Raw genomic sequence first — 16,795 nt, 5'->3', positions numbered from 1 at the left:
ATATGATAAATGTTAAATTAGGGGGCATCCAACTTAGGTTTAAAAATAATTGTTGGTTCATCTTAACCAAATAAGCCATTTTCACCTTAATTTTCTATGTAAAATTTTCAATATCTAAAATAATAGCGGGTGCACATGCACCCAACCTAGAGACCTATTTAGGGTCTCTTAATTTTTTTTAATATTAAATGTGAGTTAAGAGACTCCGCTAAGAGACGACAACATTTAGGGGCTCCAATGCAAATCTCTTAATTAAGAGTTCTTAAAAAAATATTAAACAATTTTTTTTAAATAAAATTTATTTATTAAATAAAACATAATAAAAGATAACATATTAAACATTGAATTTTTAAAAAAAACATAAAAACAAAGATTAGTAAAATAAACGAGAATAATTTGAAAGAAGCATCCGAGCTCAGTTGTTGTCTTCATCACGTCCAAACAAAGATTAGTAAAATATGTGTAGCAATTGTTTTAGATTTTCATAAAAAAAAAGAACAAGAGTGCTGTGAACAAAATTTGGTGTTGTGAATAAAAAGAGTGAATGGTGATTAAAGAGAGAACAAGAGTGTTGTGAAACTTTATATGGACTTTGAATAGAAAGAGATTATAAATCTTGTGTTGTGAAGTTACTTGGTGTTTGGTGTCATAGTTGCTTAGTTATTTCCCATAATGCAAAGAGTAAAGAGGACAAAAGCCATCATGTTATTGTTTAGGCAGAAAAAAACAACTGAATCAGTGAAACTTTTAAATACATCTCTTTTGTTTTTGTTGTAAGAAAAGGACTCTCCCCTCTGTAGTTTGTTCTTGTTCGTGTTTGATCATCATCTGTGATCTGCACCAATTGCGTCTTGAATCGACTTGAAGCCGTCCCTTTCTAAGCAACGCACCAGTTCTTCCTATTGCACCAAAATGTCATGAGTATTAGTATAATTCACTATCTCAAGTCGATATGCATAGTTTATTACAACAACGACTATCTCAGTTCCACCAAAAAGATTCATGTATGTTGTCTTATAAGAGTTTAACGTTGTGAATGTAGCTACACTACACAACAACTTCAAATTCAGTCAACACAATGCCTTATATACTTACTGTTTGATGCACTTTTTAAAAGTATCAAGCCTTACTTGAGCATACTTTTTAAAAGTATCAAGTCTGCAGTTTCATACGCTCTTGGAAACATTGCTGTTGGCAATATGTCCACCAAATAGTTAGATAAATGTATATGTTTTCAAAGTTGTAGTGTATTGTAGATAAATGAACAGAGCACACAGAGATGAAACAAAAACAAGTCTCAGGATTTATGTAAATGTTTATACAAATTCAACTATTCTCATTCAAAGGATGAAACTTTGTGGTCCTGAAACATCATTTCATAAACAAAATGTCTCTTAGCCTAAAGCAAATGTATATTCTTTTGAACTTGTAGTGTAGATAAAGAACATGACACAGAGATGGAAACACAATAAAGTCTCAGGCTTTCTGTAAATTTGATTAAAAGTCAATTATTTTCATTCAAAGGATGAAACTTTATGGTTTAGAAGATCAATCCTCAAGCGCGAACTAACAAAGAAGACAATAACCATCGAGAAAGCATGAACTTTTGGGCATACCTGGCTTCTTGAGACTCTTTGAGCTAGATTCCGCGCAAGTACTTGCATCTCTCTCCTCCTCTCCCAGATACACAGACTCTTTGAGTAGATCGATTTGGACCTCTTACCGAACAAAGCTCCTGCTATCACTTCAACTTCAGTATGTCCTATTGATTCTTTCAACGGAAGATACACTTCCTCACTGATCTCATCTGACTCCAAAGTCTCACCTTCCTTGTGCTCTGTTTCAGCATCCGGACAGCTCTCTGTGGATCTCAGTTACAAAGGTGGATTGGAGAGAGAGGAGAGGAGATGGAAGGATAAGAAACGTTTCTTCCGATCCTTGATTAGGATACGTCTCTTAGGTTAATACCTATTTTTCTTTTGTTTTTAATTATTAATTACCTTAAAAGCCTACTTAGGAGCTTGCGATAATCATGCTCTTACCCTTCAAGCTAGCTTCACCCCTGCTCGATACTTCTTTGGATTGACATTTCAACCATTTTTATTGTAGCTACATTTACAATTACTTCAGTTTTCTTGACATGTATAGGCTGAACCCATAATGGTAATATATACTTATTGCACTTGTCCAACTACTTCAATTTTGGCGTTTCAAAACGCCATCACTACGTACCCTACTATTTGATTCTTGGCTTCTTGTTACATTGATAACAATTTATATTCTTCATCCATCATATTTATCAACTAATAAAGTTGAAAAAAATATCTTCTGCAGCAATTCCATTGTTTTAGAAAAAGAGTTTTCAGAACTGCAGATAGGTAAATCCCTTTCAAAGGACACAAGATGAAAACCCAATGTTGAAAAAAAAAACCAATTAACATATACAAAAGATCTAAAACATACAATGGACTATAACAAAAGAATAAAAAGGCAGCATACCACTAATATTATAAGTTTTCAGAGATGCATCTAAAGATCTTTATCTCATATCGCATGATTGTCGTAGTCGTCGTCTCGTGGCTACCGTATAATTATCCATTAACTTCTATCTCAAGCAATTTTCAAATTCTATATGTTAAATTTTTCCATCATTTTCTTTTGAACTGTGTACTTTTTGGGATCAAATAGTAATATCTTCAGTTAAATAAAAAAAAAAATATAAACTCTCATTATTAACCTTTAATTTTAAATGCAGTAAATTATTGGTAAAAAGAAAATGAAAAATTCCAAAAAAGAAGGAGACCAATAGAAAGAGTGTGATGAAACCAAACTCAACCATTCTCCGCGTTTTTATTCAGACCTCTCACACCAAACCATTCTCTTCGCCTTCTTAACCGGCGACCACTAATCCCATTTGTCCTCTCCTTTTAATCTCCCTCCCTTCCAAAGACTTCACCTTTCTATTTATCAAAAAGAAAAAGCTTTCATCTTTCTCTCTGTTTCAGATCGTAATCCTGACAAAAAAACCAAAAATGAGCAGCAACCCGTCTCAGATCTCCGACGACTACGTCTCCGAGAACAGGTCCGGCGTCGGCGGAGGCATCTCAGATGTCTACGGTGAGGATCTCGCCACATTGGATCAGCTCGTCACCCCTTGGGTTACCTCCGTCGCCAGGTCAGTCTCACAAAAGAACATTCCTTTGGCCGTTTCGCTAGATCCAAAAATGATCTGATTAGCTTTGATTTAAAAAATTATTATTTTTTTTTTAATAATTGCTGTTGCCTTGTTGTGGAAGTAAGAGCAATGTTAGGGTTACAATTGATTTTTATTTTTTTTGTGTGTGTGTGTGTGTGCGCAGTGGGTATACATTGATGCGTGACCCTCGATACAACAAGGGACTTGCTTTCACAGATAAAGAGAGAGATGCTCACTACTTAACTGGTCTTCTTCCTCCTGTCATCTTATCTCAAGATGTTCAGGTATTTTTTTATTAGGTTCATCATTCAAAGATCCATCCTTTTCCTTAGGTTATGCTGATTTCGATTTGTGGCTTACTTATAGGAGAAGAAGATGATGCATAACCTCCGTCAGTACACGGTCCCTCTGCACCGTTACGTGGCCCTCATGGATCTTCAGGTGATCTGTTTTTTTTTTTTGGCTTGTTTGTTTGTTGGATACAATGGGGGAGCTGATGAGAATCTGGAATCTTTTCAGGAGAGGAACGAGAGGTTGTTTTACAAGCTTCTGATTGACAATGTGGAGGAGTTGCTTCCCGTTGTGTACACCCCGACGGTGGGGGAGGCTTGTCAGAAGTATGGGAGCATTTTCAGGAGGCCACAAGGTCTTTACATCAGCTTGAAAGAGAAGTGAGGATTTAACATTCTCTTCTACAATTTTGTTTTGGATTCGGTTATTATTTGCGTTAATGAGTACAATTTGGCATTTGTTTTTAGGGGAAAGATTCTTGAAGTGTTGAAGAACTGGCCACAGAGAGGGATTCAAGTCATTGTTGTCACTGATGGTGAGCGTATTCTGGGTCTTGGAGATCTTGGTTGTCAGGTAAACAGAGTTCTTAACACTCGATCCCTCTTGTGATATGCATTTAACCTTTTTGTTGGGTTTGAATGCTGTAAAATTTCATACAGGGAATGGGAATCCCAGTGGGAAAACTTTCTCTTTACACAGCTTTGGGAGGGATCCGTCCATCGGCTGTAAGAACTGAAACAAAGGCAGCTGAACATGTTTAATTCTCTGTAGTTCTGATGTTAATGTAACACATGCAGTGCCTTCCAATCACCATTGATGTGGGTACAAACAACGAGAAGCTCCTAAATGATGAGTTTTACATCGGACTTAAACAGAAGAGGGCAACTGGCGAGGTTTACCATTATCTTTACACTTTGTTCGCCATATATATGTTTCAGAAAGTGAGAGTTGTAGTTGCTTTTTTTTTTATTCAGGAATACGCAGAGTTTCTGCACGAGTTCATGTGTGCTGTTAAACAAAACTATGGAGAAAAAGTGTTGGTGCAGGTAAAATCATATACTTCTAAAACTTGTTTTCTCAATCTTGTGTTGTGATAACGTTCACATGTACTCTTGGTTTCAGTTTGAAGATTTCGCAAACCACCACGCGTTTGAGCTTCTCTCCAAGTACTGCTCTAGTCATCTCGTTTTCAATGATGATATCCAAGTGAGATCTTGTCTTCAGTATGATATCATATGTATTGCACTTTAGTGAGTTTTCTGGAAGGTGACTAGCTAAAACTTGTTTTGTCTGTGTAGGGTACTGCATCAGTGGTGCTTGCTGGGCTTATTGCAGCTCAGAAAGTACTTGGTAAAAGCCTATCTGACCATACCTTTTTGTTCTTGGGTGCCGGAGAGGTGTGACTTGAAAACATATACTACATAAATCTTTTTGTCTACTATTTATTTTGCTACTAAAGCTTTTTTATATCTTTGAAGGCTGGAACCGGAATCGCTGAGCTAATTGCTCTTAAGATTTCCAAAGAGGTAGTCTCTTGCCTTCATGCTATTTCTTTGATACTTTTGCTCCTTCTTGTCAAGAATCTGTAACTGTATTGTTTTGTTTTCTAGACTGGAACACCAATCGATGAGATCAGGAAGAAGATTTGGCTTGTGGACTCCAAGGTATTGTTGATTACATCATTGTTATCTATTGCTTCTTTTTTTTTTTTCACTTACTAAACATGCTTTGAATGATCTTGCAGGGACTGATTGTTAGCTCACGCAAGGAATCTCTTCAGCACTTCAAGCAGCCATGGGCACATGACCACGAGCCCGTCAAGGAGCTCTTGGGAGCTGTTAATGTAAATAAACAAAACAACTCATCTTAACATCTCTTCATGCGTAGATGACATATATAACATTCTCCCAAATCAGGCAATCAAGCCAACAGTGCTCATTGGAACCTCTGGTGTGGGGAAGACTTTCACAAAGGAAGTAGTGGAGGCCATGGCCACCTTCAACGAGGTTTTGTTTTTTTTTTCTTTTGATATGCTTTCTCGGTATCTATGCTTTTTTTTCTGATGGTGTTCTTACTGTGGTGTGTACAGAAACCCTTGATTCTTGCTCTCTCAAACCCAACTTCTCAAGCCGAGTGCACCGCTAAAGAAGCTTACACATGGACCGAGGTAACGATCTAAACCTTATTGATACCACCACAAGTGAATTTTCATTTTGATGCAACTAAAAAAAAGCTGTGTTTGCTTTATAGGGTCGTGCAATCTTTGCAAGTGGAAGCCCGTTTGCCCCTGTTGAGTATGAAGGCAAAACATTCTTCCCTGGCCAGGTTCTTTTGTTGTTTACTGTGTGACATCTTTATCCACAATCCATGGCTCATGCTCCTTTCATTAACACCCTTTTTTCGCAGGCAAACAACTGCTACATTTTCCCAGGTCTCGGTCTTGGTTTGATCATGTCTGGTGCCATTCGTGTCCGTGATGACATGCTTCTAGCAGCTTGTAAGTACATTGAAACTGTTTCAAGAAATTGATGTTGTTACTATTGGTTACACCATCTCCAATGGTTCACTCTGGTTTTTTCTCTAAAATAAAGTACCATTGTAGTATAACTCAATTCTATTATAGAGTGATTAACAGAAAATAAACAATTTACTCTATATATAGAGTAAACCTGTTTTTATTCTATTATAGAATATTATAAAGTAAAAAATAAAATACCATTAGAGTATTTTTATTCTAAACTCTATTTTAGAGTAAAAAATAGAACGAGGTTGGAGATGCCTCAGAGACCATTTGTGGAGTCTTGTTTGTAAACTGTGTGTTCCAAAAATTTTTATCAGCGGAAGCTCTGGCCTCGCAAGTGACGGAAGAGAACTTTGCCGACGGGTTGATCTATCCGCCTTTTACAAACATCAGAAAGATCTCTGCTAACATTGCAGCCAGTGTGGGAGCCAAAACTTATGAACTTGGTTAGTTTTCATTATTCTCCATATTTATAAATTATGATGTCAAAATAGTTACTTTCTGCAAAAGTCTGATGTCATGTTGTTTGTCTTTTTGTTGTTGCAGGATTGGCATCGAACCTGCCTCGTCCTAAGGATCTGGTCAAGATGGCAGAGAGCTGCATGTACAGCCCTGTCTACAGAAACTTCCGTTAAAAGATTATTTTCCACCATTTTGTCTCCCCCAGCTTTTCTTCTTTATTTTTTGCTTCTTCGGTTTTGCTGCTAAATTGGACACAACTTTTATAATGTTTGATCGTTTTTTATATAATTTCAACTTTAAGTACTGAAATATTATACTTTTTGTTTTATGAATAGTAAAACATCCATGGCTCATTTTGTCGTATGCCTTAGGTTAGGGTCATGTACAAAAAAATTGTTAGGTGATAATTTTGCACTTTGACATGGTCTAGTGTCTAGCCAACTTTTTTCCTTTCCCAAATGAAACTCATTTGTAAAGATTGGCTGTACAACTTGGTAAAGTATAAGATTTAATAGTGGCATGCCCTATTAAAAGACACATTTGTTTAATGGGGGCAGTTTTCCATTATTATTTTCATCTAAATTTAAGGTCTAAACGGTGATTAAGAGAATGAGTGGGAATAGTGAATTCCTTATCATTCCTTACAATTTACACCATTTACAAGGAATATTTGTTCCTTATGATTTTTTACGTTCTTTAAAATTTAAAGAATAATAGACTACAATTATCCCTTATCAAATTAATAGAAAAATAAATTTTCGTTTTGTTTTATTCCTCTTCATTCCTTTTATTCATATTCTTTATATTCTTTTATTAGTCACCAGTTAGAGCCTTAGTTAATGTAAGATTAACATGATTTTTCTTTTTACTTTTTTCAAACTAATATAAACTTGACCTTTAGAAAATAAAAACTGCGGAAGATGATTAAAAATTGTTCTTTGATCTTGCTAAGATCACCATTTTTACTGGCACAGAATGCAATGATTATAAAACATATTCAAAAGAGAAGAATAAAGAAAAAAAAGTGCTAAAAGAGAACATTTGAAGTGATTTTGGGCCTGAAACTATAATCATTGCAAAGTCAATGATCCCATCCATCATATCTCAAAACTCAAAAAGTCAAGAAAAGATATATAAATCAAATAAATGGAAAATAAAAGAAAGAGAGTAAAATTGCAAGTGGTGGCCCTCCATTAGTGGCATAGTTATTTATGATAATGATGATCGCTTTGATTTCTTGTTTTTAGAATGGGTTGTACATTCATTGAACACAATTGTATAATTGTTCATAGCCTTTTTGCCTGATAATGTTCTTTAAAAAATGATAGGCATGCCTAAATGTGTATCGACCATTGGTATCAATATGTTCATCATAACTTCCTCTTTGGAACGCATTATTTTCCAACTTTGCTTCTATTGTATTCACCATTGGGTGTATAATATCTCTTGGCATACTCAGATTGATTCGATTAAAGAAATTTTTGTAAACTCTAGCTGAAAAGCCAAAGATTTATGAACTATCTTTAGGGAATACTACAGGATTCAGGATTGGACAGATAGAATCGGCTTACCTTTTTGGCATACACTTGATTACTTGTTGTGGGTCGTCTACAACGTACACACACATTTAGAAAATTAAAATGTCACAACAACAGAACTAACACAAATTAATATATTACAAGTTTTGATCATTAATTATTGTGGTGATTAATCTCATGAGCTAATAATTGTATATAAATGAGTACACTCAAATTATGGCCAATGGGCCAAAACTGCCGCAAAATGAGTGTTAACCATGAGTTTGTAGCCATGGTCTTGAAGTATGGTCGTCCGTCGCTTAATGAATTTTAGCTACTCCTAGGCATGTTATCCGAAGCCCAAAAAATGAAAGGAACCGAACCAAAAATCGAAATTGAAACCGACCCGGAATTTACAAAATCTGAATGATTCTTTTATTTTTTTTCTAAAACCGAAAATCAAAAATCGAATTGAAATCAAAACGAGAACCAAACAAGTATCCGAATATTTTAAATATAATAAAATTTATAAATCATTTTTTGAGAAAAATGAATTACCCAAATATATTTTTTTGGTTTTGATGGGTTGAACTTAGGTTTTCTATATATATATTTTTTTTAAACCCAAACCAGATCTGAATTGTTTATAATTTGGTTATGATTTGGTTTTTATAGAAAAATAGAAACCCAACCCGAATCTGACATTGCCTGAACAGATCCGAAAAATGGTCAGTTCCTAAACAAGACCTATATATCCTATTCTGAATAACCCAACCCGACCTGACCCGAACTAGCTACAAACCGAAAACTTGAATGCCTAACACTGATTTTAGCCACAAATCTTTAGTTTTAGCCACAAACTTGTATGAATCTATTTTGCCAGTGTTTTTATCGTTATTATGTAGTGTTTCATTCACCTTAGTACTCTAGCAGACGACACTTGGAATACCCTAATTAACTAGCCCATTTTAGTTGATTTTTCACCCATGAAACTACAACTGATTTGATTCGATGCCAGAGCTATTAATATTCTTAAATGGAGTTGAAAGATCCTTAAACCGTTAATATATTTCTAAACTTACACTTGATTACCGTATCGGTATCATTATCTTTAATTTAAGATATCTTTAGTTACCGCTGATTTGATTAGATGTAACTAGAAAGGAATAATGCAGGCCAAATTGCAGCAAAGAAAAAAAAGAAGCTAGTAGTGGAATTCTTGTGAAAATAATGAGAGTTAACAGTAGTGGAAATCTAAGTATACATACAAATCAGTAAAATCTTAGCAAAAAAAGAAAGAAAAAGTATAAATCAGTAAGATGCCTTTGATGTATACAATTAGTTTTAGCATATAGATATAAAAATAAATGAAAATAAACAGAAGAAGCGAGGAAGAAACGAATACCTACTACTTTTCTCCTTTTATTGGTAGGTACTCATTTAAGCATGCCTAGGAATCTCTTTCTTCTTTTTTCTTTCTTTTAGTTTGTCGGCCTCCATTCTCCAATTTATTTTTACATACAGAAAATGCTTTAAGAATGGGATATGGATGTTCCAAAAAAAAGGGAAAAAAATAATGGGATATGGAAATGTTGATAATGGTGACGATCTCGACGATCACATGATCGATGTAACAACCATGCATGTATGATATATTTCTTTGTCTCATGAGTATATATGTAAGCAAGGTTACAAACATATATATATGTATGATATATTTTTTTGTCTCATGATTATCCAAGTGAATCATTTCATGATTTAGGTGTAACTCTTTTAAACTTACTATTAGAGACAAATGTGCCACATCGGAAATTGAAATGAATCCTAAATAATATATAAGATTAGATATGTTACACCATTTATCACTTTTAAGTTAGAAGTCCATCTAGTTTAACATGGTTTCATAGTCCGATTCAAACAGTCCAATTCAATTCATTATTGATCCAGCCCAAGGTTGGGCCATCGTTCATTGCCCAAACGACGCTTAAAGAACTATCATCTCGAGTGAACGTATTACGGACAATGTCTCACATCAGAAGTTTGAAGAGATTTTAAGTAATATATAAGATTAAATGGATCACACCACTTATCACCAATTGGTTTTAAGTTAGAAGGTCACGTAACTAATAATTTGATAAAACCTTTGTGTTTATGTTTAATTTTAATTATGGGTTCTTAAAATATTTTCTTAAATATATTATACCTCTAAATATGTATACTGCCTTTTTCTTTATAACCTGGTACAACTATAGAACTTACTAATATATACATATATCTACTATACTTGTACAATAATAAATTATACTATTTGGACTGTGGTTCATATATAGTAATCGTTATGTATATGTATGTATCCTGTCATATTCATACACGTATCAAAGGCATCTTGACATTCTGAATCCTTTCAAGTAAGATCTCTGTTAGGTGGTTATTTATGCAAAATAAAATGTCTTTTTAGATTAGAAAATAAAGGTACTTTTGTAAAGATTGAGATTGTAGTTCCTTGCCAACCAACCATCCATATATTGCTCCCCAACACAAGCAAATAACACAACACAAACTTAGAAATGGAAGAAGAGAAGAGATTGGAGCTTAGGCTGGCTCCTCCCTGTCACCAACTCACTCCCAACAGAAATATCCATGGATCTAAACAAAGAAGCCTCACCAAAGAAACATCATTTGTTTCCTATAACAGGTTCTCTTAATTAATTCGTTCTTACAGTTTCTCCAATAGTAACTTGATTATCAATAGAATTTTAGTCATGGTTTATCTCACTGTATAATGTTTTAAATGGTACGAAAACTCGACTTTTCACATATCTTGATTGGTTTGGTTTGGGTTTAAGATTCTTCCCAGTACATACAAATAAAAACTGTTTATCAGTTTTTTTTTGGTAAAAAACTGTTTATCAGTTTATAATAATATACGGCTAAAACAGGGTGGAGGCAGCTCCAGTGGTGGGATGGCCGCCGGTAAGATCATCCCGGCGATACCTAACGTCACAGATAAAGGAGGAGATGAAGAAGATAGAGAGTGATGAAGAGAGAGAGTTATACGTTAAGATCAACATGGAAGGAGTTCCCATCGGAAGAAAAGTCAACCTCTCGGCTTATAACAACTACCAACAGCTTTCACATGCCGTTGACCAACTTTTCAAGAAAGATTCGTCGGATCTAAACAGACAATACACTTTGGTCTACGAAGACACTGAAGGAGATAAAGTCCTGGTCGGAGATGTTCCTTGGGAGTAAGTTGATGAATCAAACAAAATAAATTCAATATTGATGACTTTATAGTTAGTCTCGAAAATCATTTTATCTATAGTTTTTTTGGGCTAAATTACACAAAACAATGAGTTTCCTAAAAGGAGGTTTGGTCATTTCTTATCATATGATTCCATTTCTTTTCATATGTTTTGGGTTTTTCATCAATTTGTTGGACACGTTAATGACATAGTTTAGCATATTTATTAGGATGTTTGTATCGACTGTGAAGAGGTTGCATGTTTTAAAGACCTCCCACGTTTCCATGTTCTCACGTAAGACTACTTTTCTTCATGGTATACATATATCAACCTAATAGTGACTTTTTAACATCTGAAATTAAAGCTTATGCATAATTTATGTTGTCTTTTTCCCCCAGCTAGAAAGAACTGCAAGGAATAGAGTTGAGGTTCGCCACAATCATCAGTTCGATGATTTGTTTTAAAAAATGTAATTTATGGAAACCATGGGGCTTGGCTTGATGTACTGCATTTTGTTCTGTTCGTTAGAATTTGTTTTTCCAACGTATGTTCTAGTTTTTTGTGATTCTGGAAGATGATTTTGTGTAAATAGGCTGTTTGTTTAATTAAGCTCGGTGTGGTATTATGTATTCGTGTGTATAAACTATAAAGATATTGGAAACACAAGTTGAGTATTGCTTCTAATAACGTTGTTGTTCTTCAACATTCACCATGGTCTCACTCTCATGAGTTTCATCACAGTCGAGTCATGTCATATCAATAAACTCATTTAATGAAAAACGAACTGGTTTCCACTTAGCAAACACCATATATCTCAATACTTCCTGCTTCCTTTTTTCTTTTGGCAGGCAAACTGTCTAGATAGAAAGTAATTTTAATCATGCTTGTTGTCTTTTCACCATTGACCTCACAATAGTACACAGTAGCAACGAACAAGTCACACATGTTGCAACACATATCAAAAACCAATTGCTACATTGACAAGAGGCAAGGCGTTCATTTTTAAGACTTGTAAAGAAAAAAAGTTGTAAGAACATGCTAATAAGGCTTTGTAAAGTCTACAACAGTCTCGGAAGGGGTTTTCTTAAAACCCAACTCTCAAAAGGCCCAAACATGGAGGCAATAGCTCGCAAGTGTCACAAGATTACATGGAACGGATAGAAACATATATGGTCTCATTGGAATCCGAAACTGAGTAATATTTAAACGGACACAAAAGAGAAACTTCCAAACAAGACAGTCCAATAATAGAATAATTCCAAACATTCCATTCTATTCTTTCTAGAAAATGAATGCATTTCTTCATCAGTTTCTTCTCTTTCACAACAATCACACAACTTCCATGCCCTCCATGATCTGCCTTCTCCTTGGCTTTGTTGTCTCCTCTTTCCTCTTCATCTTCGTGTCCAAGAAACTACTGTCCAGACACAACATGTCTGAAGTTTCTAGGCTCCCCTCTGTCCCAGGTTATTTAGTTCTTTTCCTTTTCCAGTTTCACCATCTGGGTTTGTCTAGTAGTCACTTGGGTTTAGTTGTTTCGAGATCTAGGGAACTAGTTTAGTTTAGCTGGACTTTTCATTTCTAATCATTGAATAAGGTTTGGATCTTTGATTACTAGCTAGTAAACTCTGAAGGGTGGGTATGTATTTGATGCAGTGGTGCCAGGGCTTCCGTTGATTGGGAACTTGCTGCAACTAAAAGAGAAGAAACCACACAAGACTTTCACTAGATGGTCTGAGCTTTATGGTCCTATTTACTCTATCAAGATGGGCTCTTCCTCTCTTGTTGTCCTTAACTCAACCGAAACAGCCAAAGAGGTTAGCTTTCCTGTCTGATTGTTTCAGTAAACATGCAAGAAATGTTCTGAGTTTCATTACAATCAATATTGAACTTGAACTATTCATTACAATCAAGAACACATGAGTAGATCCTAAAAAGTAACTCAATGTTTCTAGAAGATTTTTGTGGAAAAGTTTTCTAACTTCACACTTGATCTAGCTCTTGTTATATGATTCTACTCTCTACTCATGTGCTCATGTGGATGCATTCTCTGAACAGTTTTCACTTTGTGTGTGTGATTTGTTTTTTTGTTTTTTTGGCAGGCGATGGTAACTAGGTTTCCATCAATCTCAACAAGAAAGCTATCAAACGCCTTAACAGTCCTCACTTGCAACAAGTCTATGGTTGCTACAAGTGATTATGATGACTTCCATAAACTAGTGAAACGCTGTATCTTGAATGGCCTTTTAGGTGCAAATGCACAGGTGAGTTCCCAGTTTCTTTACTCTGCAGCTTTGCTTCAATATACTTTGTTTGAAACTGAACCATGTTCTATGTTGTGTGGACTTCTTTTTTTTTGTTTCAAGAAACGAAAGAGACACTACAGAGATGCTCTAATTGAAAACGTGACTTCCAAGCTGCATGCACACAAAAGAGACCACCCGCAAGAGCCTGTGAACTTCAGAGCTATATTCGAACATGAGCTATTTGGAGTAGCCTTGAAGCAAGTGAGTATATATTTCATTTAACCCTCCCTACACACTTCATCAAAGACACTACATTCTTAAACTGAATCATGTTTAATATATTTTTTTTCTTCTTTCTCAAAGGCCTTTGGGAAAGACATTGAATCCATCCACGTAGATGAACTCGGTGAGACTTTGTCAAGAGAAGAGATCTTCAAGGTTCTAGTACACGACATGATGGAAGGTGCAATCGATGTTGATTGGAGAGACTTCTTCCCATACTTGAAATGGGTTCCTAACAATAGCTTTGAATCAAGAATCCAGCAGAAGCATAAACGTAGACTCGCAGTGATGAACGCTCTCATTCAAGATTGTCTGAAGCAGAATGATTCAGATGATTGCTATCTCAACTACTTGATGTCTGAAGGGAAGACACTAACCAAGGAGCAGATTGCAATCTTGGTTTGGGAGACGATTATTGAGACAGCTGACACTACTCTGGTTACAACTGAGTGGGCTATTTACGAACTTGCAAAGCATCAAAGTGTTCAAGCTCGTCTGTGTGAAGAAATCAAAAGTGTCTGCGGTGGAGAAAAGATTAAAGAAGAGCAGTTGCCTCTGCTTCCTTATGTCAATGCAATCTTCCATGAAACGCTTAGGAAGTACAGTCCTGCTCCTTTAGTTCCCATTCGCTATGCTCATGAAGATACCGAGATAGGAGGCTATTACGTCCCTGCAGGAAGTGAGGTAAAGGCAAACACTACTTTGCTCAAAGCCAAGTCATTTCACATATTAAAGTTTATTACAAGTTTTTTTTATTGATAAACTTTTGAAGTTTATTACAAGTTTTTTTTTTGTTTGAAGTTTATTACAAGTTTTTTTTTTTGAGAAAAGTTTATTACATGTTTAGTTTGAATTTTTGGATGTGTAGATAGCAATAAACATTTATGGATGCAACATGGATAAGAAGCGTTGGGAGAAGCCAGAGGAGTGGTGGCCGGAGAGGTTCTTAGATGATAGATACGAGTTGTCTGATCTTCATAAGACGATGGCGTTTGGAGCGGGGAAGAGGGTTTGTGCTGGTGCACTTCAGGCGTCTCTGATGGCAGGGATTGCTATTGGGAGATTAGTTCAAGAGTTTGAATGGAAGCTTAGAGACGGTGAGGAAGAGAATGTTGATACCTATGGTTTGACCTCTCAGAAGCTTTATCCTCTCATGGCTATTATCAATCCAAGGCTTTCTTCTTAAGTTAATACATCTTTCTTGTTTTTTGGTTAGTCTGAGTTTTGTCTGTTTAATGTGTTGCACTGTCTGAATATTATGGAATCCTATGTTTGGTTCGGTTGTTTGTTATATTCAAGTTTTAAACGTTTTCTAGAATATTATATTTGCTTATACAAACACAATTAAATAGCACTATAAAAGAATTAAAAAGAATCTAATAGCACTATAAAATAATTAAAAACAGAATTTCAGAAGAATACAATATTTGATAAGACTTTACAATACAATGTAGTCCGATGGTGTCGAGATTGACACGTTGGAGACAACTAATATCGAGAAGTCAAGAACACGAGAGATCCGCTTCTTAACTCTTTACGAGTTTCAGACCGTTGAATTGAGGATTCAACGTTCAAAATCGGACATGTGGAAATGTTTTTAAAATAAATAATGTATCACGGACTTTAACATCAGCCACACGTACGTTACGTATCGAGAGATATGATACTAGACAATAGAGAGAAACAGTGGCCAATGGTTTGTTGTCTGATTAATTGTAAACTCTATTAACATACCACATGTTTCTCGGGTCTCTGTATTAGTATATCGTGTTTTTTTAGTATAACGTGTTATGAAAAGGGAAACCAACTTTCCTATTTGTTTTCAAAAAGAAACAAGTATTGCTTTTTTTGGTGACGAAGCCATAAAATTAAACAAGAATGGTAAAACGAATAAACTGAACTAGATAGTGACAAAAAATGTTTTATTTAGTTATTGACCTTATGGATAACAGATAATTTGTTGTATATACACGAAACTACCGAAATTAGAAACCCCATTTCTGTAGCAATATACACATAAAACGACTATTTTATCCCTGTTCTAAATTCATCTTGTTTTTCTTTCTTTCCTTGATTGATCTTTTTCTCTCCTATTTTTAATCTTTAGTGAAAACAAAACTTTTCTTCAAATGGTTCATTCTTCTTTTTAAATCTCAGTAATCATCATTTGCTTCGTTTTTAATATCAATTTTATGCAAACCTACTCCTCCTCCTCTATGTCATCGTCACCATCACCTCAATAACATTGATGTTTGAAGCGCCATGCATCCCAGTGAATCATAGATTCAAAGAAAGCCAAACCTCTAAACATGTTTTCTATGATAGGCTTGGGCATCCGGATCTTCGGATCGTGTTCGGGTCGGGTCTTGTCGGGTCCGGATCTTTCGGGTCCTAGCAATTTAGACCCATTCAGGTACCTATAATTTTCCGGGTCAGTTCCGGGTCGGGTTTTGTCGGTTCGGGTCTATAATTTCAATACACGTAAAATACTCCAAATTTTCGGGTATATTTCGGATCTGGGTCGGTTCGGATATTTAGGACCCGAAATACCCGAACTAGACCCGAAAACTCTAAAAATACCCGAAAAACCGTAAAAATACCCAAAAAATTATCCAAGAATCAGACCCGAAAACCCAAAACATACCCGAATTTTACCCAAATACCCGAATTATATTTTCTAAGAATCTAAAATTTTACCAGAAACCTACAATTATACCCGAAAATCCAAACCCGAAACTTTTAAAAAAATCCGAAATACCAAAAATATACCCAATCACCCACATATAACTAGTATATACAATTATTTGCGGGTACTTCGGGTACCCGAACGGGTCTCGGGTAGGATCCGGACCCGAACTGAGACCCGCGGGTCCAAAGAAAAAGACCCAATAGGTACTTAGCATGGACCCAAACCCGGACACGAACCTGTATTTTTGGTTCGGTTCCGGTTCGGGTCTTCGGGTCCGGGTAAAATGCCCAGGCCTATTCTGAGATATCAATTCGAAACACGACTATAAATTTTTCTCTCAGTTTAT

General features: G+C 35.5%; 3 protein-coding genes and 1 long non-coding RNA gene across 5 annotated transcripts; 3 read left to right on the top strand and 1 right to left on the bottom strand.

The window, feature by feature from the left end:
- Positions 1 to 569: 569 nt before the first annotated feature.
- On the bottom strand, positions 570 to 2,663 carry LOC111208218. The gene is made up of 2 exons (XR_002660217.2): positions 1,617 to 2,663; positions 570 to 899 (listed from the first exon to the last, which is right to left on the bottom strand). It is a non-coding gene; the product is annotated as an uncharacterized LOC111208218 (long non-coding RNA).
- A 177-nt stretch (positions 2,664 to 2,840) lies between these two features.
- Positions 2,841 to 6,823, top strand: LOC106348759 (NADP-dependent malic enzyme 3). Its single transcript, XM_013788561.3, has 19 exons — positions 2,841 to 3,175; positions 3,360 to 3,480; positions 3,563 to 3,637; positions 3,716 to 3,867; positions 3,955 to 4,060; positions 4,147 to 4,212; positions 4,285 to 4,380; positions 4,462 to 4,533; positions 4,610 to 4,693; positions 4,786 to 4,884; positions 4,966 to 5,013; positions 5,098 to 5,151; positions 5,232 to 5,330; positions 5,404 to 5,493; positions 5,577 to 5,654; positions 5,738 to 5,812; positions 5,894 to 5,984; positions 6,326 to 6,454; positions 6,555 to 6,823. The coding sequence occupies exons 1-19, from the start codon at positions 3,033 to 3,035 to the stop codon at positions 6,641 to 6,643; spliced, it is 1,767 nt and encodes a 588-aa protein (XP_013644015.1). The 5' UTR covers positions 2,841 to 3,032; the 3' UTR covers positions 6,644 to 6,823.
- Positions 6,824 to 10,352: 3,529 nt separating this feature from the next.
- On the top strand, positions 10,353 to 11,916 carry LOC106352191 (auxin-responsive protein IAA28). 2 transcript variants are annotated; one of them, XM_013791862.3, is made up of 4 exons: positions 10,353 to 10,682; positions 10,927 to 11,235; positions 11,462 to 11,526; positions 11,631 to 11,916. In XM_013791862.3, the coding sequence occupies exons 1-4, from the start codon at positions 10,555 to 10,557 to the stop codon at positions 11,651 to 11,653; spliced, it is 525 nt and encodes a 174-aa protein (XP_013647316.1). In that variant the 5' UTR covers positions 10,353 to 10,554; the 3' UTR covers positions 11,654 to 11,916. The 2 variants fall into 2 exon arrangements, with proteins under 2 accessions (XP_013647316.1, XP_013647317.1); XM_013791863.3 differs by having other exon boundaries at positions 10,427 to 10,682; positions 11,462 to 11,547.
- A 537-nt stretch (positions 11,917 to 12,453) lies between these two features.
- On the top strand, positions 12,454 to 15,078 carry LOC106348758 (ent-kaurene oxidase, chloroplastic-like). The gene is made up of 6 exons (XM_013788560.3): positions 12,454 to 12,698; positions 12,889 to 13,049; positions 13,335 to 13,496; positions 13,599 to 13,739; positions 13,842 to 14,444; positions 14,629 to 15,078. The coding sequence occupies exons 1-6, from the start codon at positions 12,521 to 12,523 to the stop codon at positions 14,944 to 14,946; spliced, it is 1,563 nt and encodes a 520-aa protein (XP_013644014.1). The 5' UTR covers positions 12,454 to 12,520; the 3' UTR covers positions 14,947 to 15,078.
- The last annotated feature ends 1,717 nt before the right edge of the window (positions 15,079 to 16,795 follow it).

The sequence above is a fragment of the Brassica napus genome, chromosome C7 (genome assembly GCF_020379485.1).
Source record: "Brassica napus cultivar Da-Ae chromosome C7, Da-Ae, whole genome shotgun sequence".
NCBI classification, from domain to species: domain Eukaryota; kingdom Viridiplantae; phylum Streptophyta; class Magnoliopsida; order Brassicales; family Brassicaceae; genus Brassica; species Brassica napus.
This window is presented reverse-complemented; position numbering and strand designations above follow the sequence as displayed.

Bases quoted from the DNA above. Each gene is read 5' to 3' on its own strand.
- LOC106352191 (XM_013791863.3), top strand. From the start codon at position 10,555: ATGGAAGAAGAGAAGAGATTGGAGCTTAGGCTGGCTCCTCCCTGTCAC. The intron at 10,683-10,926 runs GTTCTCTTAATT...CGGCTAAAACAG, and splicing joins TCATTTGTTTCCTATAACAG to GGTGGAGGCAGCTCCAGTGG. The intron at 11,548-11,630 runs GTATACATATAT...TTTTTCCCCCAG, and splicing joins TAAGACTACTTTTCTTCATG to CTAGAAAGAACTGCAAGGAA.
- LOC106348759 (XM_013788561.3), top strand. From the start codon at position 3,033: ATGAGCAGCAACCCGTCTCAGATCTCCGACGACTACGTCTCCGAGAAC. The intron at 4,061-4,146 runs GTAAACAGAGTT...AATTTCATACAG, and splicing joins TTGGAGATCTTGGTTGTCAG to GGAATGGGAATCCCAGTGGG. The intron at 4,381-4,461 runs GTTTACCATTAT...TTTTTTATTCAG, and splicing joins AGAAGAGGGCAACTGGCGAG to GAATACGCAGAGTTTCTGCA.
- LOC106348758 (XM_013788560.3), top strand. From the start codon at position 12,521: ATGAATGCATTTCTTCATCAGTTTCTTCTCTTTCACAACAATCACACA. The intron at 13,497-13,598 runs GTGAGTTCCCAG...TTTTGTTTCAAG, and splicing joins TTTTAGGTGCAAATGCACAG to AAACGAAAGAGACACTACAG. The intron at 14,445-14,628 runs GTAAAGGCAAAC...TTGGATGTGTAG, and splicing joins ACGTCCCTGCAGGAAGTGAG to ATAGCAATAAACATTTATGG.